Source organism: Electrona antarctica, assembly GCF_951216825.1.
Source record: "Electrona antarctica genome assembly, chromosome: 16".
NCBI classification, from domain to species: domain Eukaryota; kingdom Metazoa; phylum Chordata; class Actinopteri; order Myctophiformes; family Myctophidae; genus Electrona; species Electrona antarctica.
Genome location: NC_136797.1, coordinates 38,998,261 through 39,010,936, shown reverse-complemented (window position 1 = coordinate 39,010,936; position 12,676 = coordinate 38,998,261). Strand labels below are relative to the sequence as shown.

General features: G+C 42.6%; 1 protein-coding gene across 1 annotated transcript; it reads left to right on the top strand.

Annotated features, from left to right (window-relative positions):
* The first annotated feature begins 437 nt into the window (after positions 1-437).
* On the top strand, positions 438-12,518 carry cops4 (COP9 constitutive photomorphogenic homolog subunit 4 (Arabidopsis)). Its single transcript, XM_079524187.1, has 10 exons — positions 438-585; positions 1,263-1,342; positions 1,984-2,135; positions 4,064-4,167; positions 4,408-4,561; positions 5,962-6,112; positions 7,015-7,185; positions 8,030-8,145; positions 8,927-9,011; positions 11,280-12,518. Exons 1-10 carry the CDS (start codon positions 512-514, stop codon positions 11,414-11,416), a joined length of 1,224 nt encoding a protein of 407 aa, XP_079380313.1. The 5' UTR covers positions 438-511; the 3' UTR covers positions 11,417-12,518.
* Positions 12,519-12,676: the final 158 nt, after the last annotated feature.

The following is a 12,676-nucleotide window of genomic DNA, read 5'->3' as shown; positions in this document are numbered from 1 at the left end:
TTTGACGCGCCTTAGCCATAGCGGCATTTCCCCCATCTCGATGAGCAGTACTAAAGGCCCCACAGCAGAGCCTCAGCACCATGGTTTGTATGACGTCTAGCCTGTCCAGCGCTGTCTTGGACGCGGCCCCGTACACCACGCTACCATAATGTATAATAGATAGATGTATGCCCTGCCCTTTACACATGGAAATAGGCTAAAACATTTTTAAGCAGCCTCCTGTATTCTAATCTGAGTCTCCAGAAGTTTTATTTTTCTCCACTGTAATGTCTCTCTCTCTTCTCTCTCTCTCTCTCTCTCTCTCTCTCTCTCTCTCTCACACACACACACACACACACACACACACACACACACGCACACACGCACACAATGTATTACCCACCATTTCAATGGCATAATCGTTGACATAACAGTTTTGGCCACAAGGGAGACCGGTGGCACTGCCCGGTTCAATCTGCCGGAAATACACAAAGGAACAAGAAGAAGAAGTTGTTGATACTCAACGGTCAAAATGGCGACTGATGTGCGACAGGAGCTGGCTGGGCTGATGAACTCCACTGGATCTCACAAAGATCTAGCCGCAAAGTACGTATTCACGTAACAAAAAACATTACAATGTTTACGGTTTGTGATATTATACACACTTGGGGCTATTTACTGAGAGAATATCTAAACGAGATAACGCGTTAGCTAGCTATTAGCATTGCAATTAGCTCTCCCCTGGCTGCCAATAGTAATGTTCTTGTCACATCAAACTACACGTTTTTAATAGTATGTTTACTTTATTCAAGATTATTATTATGATGTATAAATCTGAGTACAAATCTTTGATTGTAATGCTTTATGGTGTTGTCCACAGTTAACAGTTTTGTATTGAGTTGTGCTTGAACTGTACTGTAATTCTCCAATATGTTAATTACTTCAATCAATGGTAAAGTTTTTGTATTGACTTGTGTTTTCGTTTGAAATGTACCCATTCTGCATACTGTGAATACAAATATCAATCAATCAAAGATGGCGTGCACAACAATAATAAAGATAAAGGTATAATAAATAAATATAAAGCCATAGAAGCAAAGGGCAATAGGTGGTGTGGGAAGCAGCTTGGTGACTTGGTGTCTGTATTTATTATAGAATTAGCCAGTTTTATTGCATACATGTAATGTACATGGCCATATAGATCACTCCCATGTCAACATCTTACGACAGAGCATAGCCTAAATCCGGCTTAAATATTGGATATCTATTAAATTCTGTTTCAGGTACCGACAAATCTTGGAGAAGGCCATTCAATTCACAGATGCAGATCAACTGGAATCATTAAAGGCATTTGTTGAAGCAAGTATGTGATGTCAGCTGCACGTCTCTTTGCATTTAATCTCTCTTTGTATTTCACATGTTCCAATGTTCAATGCCACAAACACAATTAAATTGTTAAAAGGAACCCTGGCAAATATGCCTTAAAACATACTTGCCCTCTATAACTAAAATTAAAAACACTTTAAATATTTGATTTCTTTCATAAATAGAGAATCTTTCACTCAATAGGAACTGCTCCTGTCGCAAGTTGATTATGTCATATGTCTGTGTGGTCCAGCCCTATGGAATATATGGAATGCACATGCTAATAAAAAGTATTTAAAATATTGCTTTGATGCTCATATTATCCTTAGGAAGCATAACGTTTATTAGCATATGCACTCCATACATTCCATAGGGCTAGACCACATGGACATATGACATCAACTTGTGACAGGAGCAGCACCTATTGAGTGAAAGATTCTCTATTTATGAAAAAAATACAATATTAAGGTGTTTTTATTTTTTTTATTTTAGTTGTACCGGGCAAGTATAATGTTTTAAGGCATATTTGTCTTATTATCCAGGGATCCTTTTAATTGCAATTGTGTGACCTGTCAACCTAAATGTGTAATCTTGCGTGACGGCCCTAATCTGTGATATTTAATCTGTTCTCTCTTACAGTGGTCAATGAAAATGTCAGTCTTGTCATTTCTAGACAACTGCTCACTGATTTCTGCACTCACCTCCCCACCTTGCCGGACGTTACAGCCAAGGCTGTGTACCACTTCACCTTGGAAAAGATTCAGCCCAGGGTGATCTCTTTTGAGGAGCAAGTAAGTAGAGCTGCAGCTCTCTATAACTAAAAAATCACACCCGTGTGAACTGAGTGGTGTAATATAGCCTGTCTGACGTAATGAAATCATGTCTGACGTAATGAAATCACACCCGGGTGAACAGGGTGAACATAGCAACCATGCTCATTTTTTCTGCACAAACAAAGCCAGTTGTAATGAAATCACACCCGGGTGAACAGGGTGAACATAGCAACCATGCTCATTTTTTCTGCACAAAAAAGCCAGTTGTAGGAGTGGTTTACACCACTCAAAAATCACACCCGTGTGAACTGAGTGGTGTAAGGTATTATATAGCCTGATCAGCTGTGGTCTGATCAGGCTATAATGTCTGACGTAATGAAATAATGTCTGACGTAATGAAATCACACCCGTGTGAACTGGGTGACCATAGCAACCATGCTCATTTTTTGAGCACAGACAGACTAACAAAGCCAGTTGTAGGAGTGGTTTACACCACTCAAAAATACATTGCATGGATGCACCTGGGACGTATCTTCAGTGACGTTTCCTGAGGTCAACAGGGTTTCGAGTCTTCCAACATCATACCCCTCACTCAGGCAACCCAGCCGGGGTTGATCAAATCCCGATTTACGTCCCAGTAGCTACCCTTGATCAGTTCATCAGGGAATGAACAAGGCCACACAATCCGTTGCTCCGGAACTACTCTGCCGGTACTGGGAGAACCAAAATCTGGCGCGTGGAAGGACTAGGCTCTGTGGGTTGACTCCTGACCAGGCCCCTCCTACGTCTCACCAGGTCCACTCCTGCTCTCACCAGGCCCAGGACCTGTGCGTTGCACCAGACTCCCAGTACCAGGCACTGCATTCAGGAGTGGTGGATTATAATGGCCCTCCTAAAGGCCTCACCAAGGTTTGTTGGGCTTCCTCCTCATGGAGGACACAAGCTGGGGCGCTAGCCCATACTGCTCACCCGGGTGCCGTCTACATTCCGGCTGTCACCCGTCTCTCAGTGATCTTCTCCTTGGCATTTATTCTGAGGAGTACTTTGTCACTCGCTACTCAGTCTGGCCAGCAGGCAGCAGACTCGCATTTCGTAACGTCACCTGTTACGTAGACACGTTGCTGATACGTCATCAGCCAGCGCCACTCTATCCATGCTTTTCTCACTCGAGACTAAAACCTATGGTAAAAAGTAAACATGAATTTGATTCAGTAGTCCACTATGTCATGTTTTTTCCCCAACCGCACCACAGACCAATCGGAAGCCACGGGTCGATTTCAGCTGTTTACATGTCCCGCCTACCAGGGAGATGGAACCCTGTCCAGACTGAGTGAGAAAACAAATTCACGGAATGCAGGGAAGCAGGCTGGAACCAAAATCACTTTTTGGTCTCAAGCTAAAACGTTTGCTTTGGGAACAACTGGACTAGAATTCAGAAGAAAATCAGGAATTAGCATTGCCCCTGTCCCCTTAACAAAAAAAAAAGATATTAGTGTGGTGTAACCAGTTAATTTGTTTACATTTTGCTCTTAATTATAAAGTATTCAATCTATTCATGGTAACTTTAACAACCTTACTGTAGAACTGCAGACTCACTCCCAATCTTCCGCTGTAGTCTTCAGACTCCACCTTGCCGTAGCACTTGCCCTAGCCTTGACTTTCCAGGCGTAGCACTTGCCCTAGCCTCGACTTTCCAGGCGTATGCAAAGGATAGAATTACAGATGCCATTATTATTCATTATTGGCATCCTATAGTGTTGTTGTACAGATTATTGATTTTCTTTGTCACAGGGCAACTGTTAAACTGATTGGTTTACTTATGATCCTAGATGACTATTTCTATGCATTTTATGTATTACCTTGTGTTGTCCTTGCTTACTGTAAATCGCTCTGGATTAAGAGCATCTGCTAAATGCCTTAATTGTAAATTGCAATGTGTTTTTCAGGTTGCCTCCATCAGGCAGCACTTGGCAACCATTTATGAAAAGGAGGGGGACTGGAGAAATGCTGCTCAGGTTCTGGTCGGCATTCCCCTGGAAACGGGACAAAAGTAAGTTACCAGTTCACTTACTGGATCTCGTATCTGTAAGGGTGTTTCTACACTGGTGCGTTTTTTCCCCCCCGGACGAATATCGGAGTGAATTTCAGAGGGCGTAATAAAGAAACATTGTCATCTTACATAAGCTACTGTGTTCATTTTTTTTAAGGAAACGGATCACAGTTTGGGACAAAGCGGTTCAGTCATGAGATATTATTTTTGCTTTATTCCATGCACCTGTCTTTTTCTCAGGCAGTACAATGTAGACTATAAGTTGGACACGTACCTGAAAATTGCTCGTCTCTACTTGGAGGATGACGATCCCGTTCAGGCGGAAGCTTACATCAACAGAGCCTCCTTGCTTCAGAATGAGTCATCTAATGAACAGCTGCAGATACACTATAAGGTATTATTCAACCTGCTGTCTTTATAGCAGTGCTGCTCAGACCCTTTAAAGGTATATTCAGTGATTTGACTTAATTCAAATATCACTTATTTTTTCTTTTTTTCTGGATAATCCTCCCTACTATAGAGTGTGCTGACCATATAAGGGGTTCCTCCCTGTCCCCAGTGAGCCCCTGGGGTCAAAAAACCCTAGTTTCAGTTTTGGTGGCGGGTGGCAAAACCTTCATCCAATCAGGATGAGAGGGGCCTTCCTCCAATCATGATCGAGTGGGGGCGGGCCTTGGTGCACATGCTGTTGGCCTGTTGCACTTCCCCCCCACTGTAGAGCGTGCATGTGCACATTTTGTTACCGGGGCGGACTGGGTGGTTTTCCAAATCACCCAAATCACTGAATGCTCCTTTTAATGTCACGGACGTCCAGTTTGATATGCATTATTAGGCCACGGACCCCCATTTGATACCATATTCTGCCTCTGGGGACCCCAATATACACCCGTAAAATCCCAACTCTGAGAGTGTGCAAATGAAACCAAATGTCCTCTTGTGCCACACTATTAAGGTTCTACATCTGCTACTTTTTAACATTTTTTGTAAAAATCTTGAAAGTGTGAGAACTACCGATTTTAGAAGGCCTTTGTTGCTGCCTTTGTAGAATCGGCCTCTGGTCTTAATGGGCGAAATAGGCTCAGGTTTCCTGAAGGTGGCATACCTGTTTCCCCTGACGGTATATTTTCCCTCAGCTTGATTTTATTAGCTCTGCAGCAGATTTTTTTCTTTTAAATATTTTTTATCCCACGATTTTGCAACCCATTCTTTCACCCAGTGTCAATTATCTAATGTAATCCTGGGCGCTACACGTCCTCTGCCAACCTGGGGGGGGGGCAGCGGGCAGACCTCATGCTTCCTTCTATGCATGAGTAGTCCAAGCTGCTTCTTTTCACCTGACAGGGTGAAAAAAAAACTGCATGTTTTTTGTGAGGGTACCTACCCTAGGGGACACGGGGAGACCATGCAAACTCCACACAGAAAGGCCCTTTCGCCAACACCGCCTCAGGTATGGGCACTGATGACGCGGAGGTGAGAACACGCCCTGGTTCAAATCTGCAGCAGATTTGAACCAGAAACGCATGTGACTACCTTCTCATCTGTTTCCAGTTCAAATGTGCTGCCGAGCAACCGAACCGAAACGGGTATGCCGGCATCTTCTGGAAACCTGAGACTTAACAGTTATGTTAAGTCTATTGTATTCATAATGGCCTTACAAAGGGCCATAACAAGTCTTACATTTAACTTGTTGAAACCTGCAGAAACCCTGATTATGTATTCAAATATATGGAGATTTGATTTACAAAACTGCAACGACACGTGACGTGTAGACTTACATGCTGTGTTTATGCCCAGGTTTGCTATGCCAGAGTCCTAGACTTCAGGAGGAAGTTTATTGAAGCTGCACAAAGGTACAACGAGCTGTCCTACAAATCCATTGTCCACGAGACTGAGCGTCTAGAAGCCCTGAAGCATGCACTGAACTGCACCATACTGGCCTCTGCAGGTAAACCACTGCACTGCACCATACTGGCCTCTGCGGGGAAACACCACTGAACCTATGAACATTACTATTAAATAGTAATGTTCATAGGTTCAGTGGTGTTTACCCGTGACTAAATTTGATCGAGAGACTGCCATTGGATTTTTTAGAATTTTCGTTTTTTTCATATCATTTGAAAGCAGGGAATCTTAGCTTCAAATTGACATATTGGTTGTTCAGTTTGACCCACCAGTTTTGGAGATATGGCTTATAGAGTAATGTCTTGCAGAAAACAGCAAGTTGAGAAAACAGGCTTGAAAGGTTCACTTCTGTGGTCTCTAACATTACACCTAGCTACATGTTTAAGCATTTATTTCATATTTACATGTCGATTTCAGCTCTGACACTTATTTCAGACATGCTCTAGTATGTGAAGAGTCTGCCTGTGCTATTAACTCATTTTTTGAAAAAAGAAAAAAAAATGTTTTTCTCCTCTGGTGAAAAGCTGGATTTTGCGCGATGGCAGTCTCTCAGTCAAATGTGGTCACATGACTGACTGATGAGTACAGTACAGTCAAACACTTGGTCTAAAAGGATGACACCAAAAAAGTCCTTGCGGTCTTGTTTTAATTCGGGTCCTATGTATTCAATTCATACAATGTAGGTCAGTGGTTCTCAACCCGCCAGTGGTCCTTTGGGGGGGGGGGACAGGTGCTCCCCAGCTAAATGATGCAGAGAGTTGATAACCAAATCAAATGGACCCTTGTTAGATCTATAACTCTTGAGAGTGTACATTTGGTTTCACTTTACGCTCTCTCAAGAGTTAAATAATTGTTAAACATCTGTATAAGACGTCTACACAATTAGAGAATGTAGAATAATTGTTATTTTGATCAATGCCTTCATCTCCTCTCTCTGCTCTGCAGGCCAGCAGCGCTCCCGTATGCTGGCCACTCTGTTCAAGGACGAGCGCTGTCAGCAGCTGGCCGCCTATGGCATCTTGGAGAAGATGTACCTGGATCGAATCATCAGGGGCAACCAGCTGCAGGAGTTTGCGGCCATGCTCATGCCTCATCAGAAGGCCACCATGGCAGACGGTAAGGACGGGAGCACTGGCACACAGCAGGGCTTCACAAACCTTAATGCCGCATCAGAAGGCCACCATGGCAGATGGTAAGGACGGGAGCACTGGCACACAGCAGGGCTTCACAAACCTTAATGCCTCATCAGAAGGCCACCATGGCAGACGGTAAGGACGGGAGCACTGGCACACAGCAGGGCTTCACAAACCTTAATGCCGCATCAGAAGGCCACCATGGCAGATGGTAAGGACGAGAGCACTGGCAACACAGCAGGGCTTCACAAACCTTAATGCCGCATCAGAAGGCCACCATGGCAGATGGTAAGGACGAGAGCACTGGCACACAGCAGGGCTTCACAAACCTTAATGCCGCATCAGAAGGCCACCATGGCAGATGGTAAGGACGAGAGTACTGGCACACAGCAGGGCTTCACAAACCTTAATGCCGCATCAGAAGGCCACCATGGCAGATGATAAGGACGAGAGTGCTGGCACACAGCAGGGCTTCACAAACCTTAATGCCGCATTAGAAGGCCACCATGGCAGATGATGAGGTCGAGAGCACTGGCGCACACAGCAGGGCTTCACAATCCTTATCAGCTCAAGACCTAAAAGACATTTGGTGTCTCTCTGAAGTTCTGACCCGAACTTTAATATTAAAAAATATTTGTTTTTGGGAAATATTTTGAAATCATGTTTTAAAAATGTAAGCGAAAAAGGGGATATTTAAAATGGGTGTGTGACCTATTTTAAACAAGGTTTAAGGATGCGTAGATACAAGGCCAGTATGGAATATATATAGGGATTTAATTTAATTTCTCTTCTCCTAAATCTTTCTATCTGCGCTCTCTCTCTTCCAGGTTCCAGCATCCTGGACAGAGCGGTCATAGAACACAACCTGCTGTCTGCCAGTAAACTGTACAACAACATCACTTTTGAAGAGCTTGGGGCCTTGTTGGAAATTCCTCCGGCAAAAGTGAGACAATAGGCTCTATGCACACAGGACTGCCTTTTTCGCAGAGCTTTTGCCCAGTTGGGTGTGGTTTTGAGGTTATTATTCTGTGGGGTTGGGTTTCTGGTTTAAGGACTTTAGTTTCTGACTGTGAGATTAAGGTTAAAATTAAGGTTAGGTTTAGGCATATAACCACGCCCACCTGGGCGAAAGCTCTCTGCGGATAAGGTAGTTCCCTATGCACACAGAATAAATCTTCCTACTTCCAGGCACCTTCCCTACTTCCTTCACAGGTGGTAGTAATGATACTACCGGTAATTAAGGCTCTGTTCCATTTAGTATACAATGGTTCTCAAACGTTTTCATTTCATGGACCCCCATAAGTCTGAGAGTGTACAAATGTACACTCTCACAGTTACACACCCATACAGGGCCGTTTGGGACCCACTTGTGTAGTGTTTCCATTAAGCCAACATGCACCCCGACTCTGTTTGAGTCGGGTATCGGCAAGCAATATATTTGGGTATCGACAAGCAAAATATTCAAAGACTGCAACTGATACAGAACGCTGCTGCAAGGCTTTTTACATATACCAAGAGAAGTGAGCATATCACACTAGTGACTAGTCCTTCACTAAGGTTACGATGCCTGAGAGTTTTTTAATTACCGGTAATTGTATCATTCATTTGAAATTTCTGGGGATGGCATTAAAGCAAAGACCATGAGGTTGTTATGATTTACTGTACAGGCATTGTAATTAATACTATTTCTTCTAACATTGTTTGATTTTGTGCTTTATTCTCAGGCTGAAAAAATCGCCTCCCAGATGATAACGGAGGGTCGCATGAATGGCTTCATTGACCAGATAGATAGTATTGTCCACTTTGAGAGTAAGTGACAGTGACTTTTACTTATTTTAACTTTTGCTAGAACAACCTGGCATTGTGGCAAGAAACAAGCATATCGTTGCTGTCTGGCAGAAATATCTCCATATTTTAACTTTTGATCTTTTTTCGTAAATTAAACTATTGATGCATAAGGCATAATGCAGTGCCACACATTTGCACCAAAAGTAGCAGATCTACAAGCTCGAAATTTGAATCCTGAAAAGTAACATTTTTGGACATATGCAATCATTTTGGATGGTTTCCATTCATTTGTTTGCGACAGATTGTAAAACGGTATATTTCCAAATAGCCCTGACTCAAATAGCCGCCCACTACCTAATAACCAGGGGTTTCGTTATTACTTTGGGCTAGTACTCAAAGGAGCACCTGGCCATGTAGTTTGGTGCGCATTGCTGCATTCACACGGGCAGATGCAACAGATGCAAAGCTACACTAGTACAGAGTCACTAGACAATGTATTTGTAGTCGTTAAGCAGCAGGAGGATCCCACTAGCAGCAGGTGTCCGTTTATCCCTAGCACAACCACACACGTCCAACACATATACAATGAATTACTCCATGTTTAATTCCAGCGTGTGTAACCTACATTGTTTAAGTGACAGATAGTTTTCATATTGTAAATATGGTCGCTAACGTGGTTTAGCGACTAGCACTTTGACAGCTGAGCTCAACATAACTTTCCCTTTCCGTTTAAAAAACTGTCATCGTAGCTTGTTTACAACTGAAATGGGCTTCCTGTCCTCTGACTTCCTCATCAAAATAAGAGCCACTAGTCAACACTAGTTTTTTTTCTAGGTCTACTTACAGGACGTTAACATCTCATTTGAGTGCCTTTTCAGTGCCTGTCAGCATTCTCTAATGCCTCGCATGCCTTTGATCTACCGCGCAGCAAACGTTTTGACGATGCAACGCATGCGCACCGCTTGTGTGCACCGCTGCTAATAACAGCCTGGGGTCTGATGCCCAGTCAAATGCAACCAAAGGCTACAGCTTATAATGAGAGCATTTGGATTTGCGGTGCTGCTGCGCCATGCACAATCATCAATTGCTATCCAGAGATAGGGGGGAGAGAGAGGTAGAGAGAGCATTTAGGAAACAGCAGGTAATTATGCATACAAGTTCGGTTTAGCTCAGAAACAATTAATTATAGACAATCTATTTTCCTGTTCTTTGTAATTGTGAATGAGAGAACATTAAACGATAATGACGATAGAAACGATAGCCTACACTGTCCTATGGCAAATTCAAAGTTGACATACCCAGAGTGGGGATATATTAGATGCAGCTGTTATTTTATCAATTTAGTTTAGCTACACATTGAGTGCAACAGGAGAGGAGGAGAAGGGGAGGGACAGATTCAGACAGAATAGTAGAGAGAGAGAGAATTAAGGCCATTTTCTTTCCGTGGGTTGGTTGACCCGCCTTGCAATATTGGGTCGGAATCTAGGCAATAAACCGTGTTGTTCACCCCGCGGGACCTGTGCACCACGGATTGACCCACACATCATAGTGGCTGCACCTGGGGTGGTGATGCGCTCTCTCTCTCATTATAAAGACTATGACTGCAATATACCATACCTTATCATTTTGCACAAAAAAACATGCTCGAGAGCAACTGTAACCAAATAATGGCCCGGTGCTGGCCGGTGCAAAAATAAATAAAAGCCTACTGAAAATAGACGCCTAGTTCCTTTTTTATATATATATATATATATATAAAAAAATCACACCCGTGTGAACTGAGTGGTGTAAGGTTTTATATAGCATGATCAGCTGTGGTCTGACGTAATGTCTGACGTAATGAAATAAGGTAAGGTATTATGTAGCCTGATCAGCTCTGAGCTGACGTAATGAAATCACACCCGGATGTGATTTCACAACTGGCTTTTTTTGTGCAGAGAAAATGACCACGGTTGCTACGGTCATCCAGTTCACCCGGGTGTGATTTAATTACGTCAGAATTTTTTTTTAACATAGCAACCATGGTCATTTTTTTATGCACACAAAAGCCAGTTGTAGGAGTGGTTTACACCACTCAAAAAAAAAAAAAAAAAAAAAAAAAAATATATATATATATATATATATATATATATATATATATATATATATATGAAGAAGAATGAATCAAAATTATTCGATTAATTTAAAAAGTAATCGGCATAGCTGCAGCCCTAGTGGGTTAGTTTGTTGGTTCAATGTACATTGAATCGCCGACCCACTTCGTTGTTTTTGTGTGTGTTATTTTTTCAGCCCGTGAGCCACTTCCCACCTGGGACAAACAGATCCAATCGCTTTGTTTCCAAGTCAACAACCTCCTAGAAAAGATCCGAGCAGCTGCTCCGGAATGGGCCAATACACAGGCCATGGAGACGCAAATGACCCACTGAACATCAACTAAAAGCTCCCCTATAAACCAAATGACCCAGTGAACGGTAACCAAACGCTCCCCAAAAAACAGTGGTTCTCAAACCTTTCAGTTTCAGGTTGCCGCATAAGAGAGTCTACAAATGAAACCCTCATGGGTCCCTTTGATTTGTAGACTCTCAGAATTACAGACCTGTAAGGCAGGGGTTCTCAACCCGTGGGTCGCGACCCCTCGGGGGGGGGTCGCCAAATTATTTTGGGGGGTCCCCAAATTATTATTAAAAAAAAAAAAAAGATTTTGTTATTTTATTTTCACGATTTTTCAAAAATAGCAGACCTACAAGCTCGTAGCGCGCCACTCGGTGGCGCGCTATGAGCTTGTAGATCTGCTATTTTTCAATAGCTAAATTATAACCATGCTTAAAACACCAAAAGGGGTTCCCGCCCAAAATGGTTATATTGGGGGTCGGGAGGGGGCGGGGCGGGGGTCCAGAGACATTGCCAAAGCATTTCCGGGGGTCCCCGGCCAAAAACGTTGAGAACCCCTGCTGTAAGGGTCCATTTGGAATCCCACCTGTTGAGTGAGAAAACAATGTTGTACATGAAGCTAATCCTCTGGGGACCCTCCCAAATAATTTGAGGACCCCCCGGTTTGGGAACCACTGGTCTAATAATCAACAGGCAACAATTGAAGATATCTCACCTATTTAGAGTTATATCATCATTAGACAACACAGTGGCGTGTTGAAATCTACAAGCTCGGCTGTAGATCAGCTATTTTCAGCATGTGACACTGAAATATACTCGTCACTTGAGGACATCAGGCATATAATGGAAGCATAGGGGAATATTCACTAAAACATCTTTATGATGAAATGTCTTTCTTTCTGCTAGTTTTACAGGGAACTGTTTTTGTATTCTTTTTGCCAAAACTGTAAAACGAAACACTTATTTGAGTGGTATAGTTTTGAGTGGTCGAACTAAGCTCCACGGTGCTAGAAGTACAAATCTTCTCCACATAATACAATAGCTGTTAATGTTACATTCTGTCCTAAAGTGGCTCGATAGACCCGATATCAACTTCCACTGTACAAAGAGATTAATTAAATGTGAATTTGAATTCAACTTGTTTGTCCTGATTTTGATATTTCTGAATGAAAGAAAATATTGTTCAGTGGTTTATTTAAATGTTCAGAATTAATCTTTATTGTCGCATCACATTCAAATTAAGGTGTGTGATATTCTTAGTTCAGTCAGCTTATGGCTTATAAGTATTTATAAAC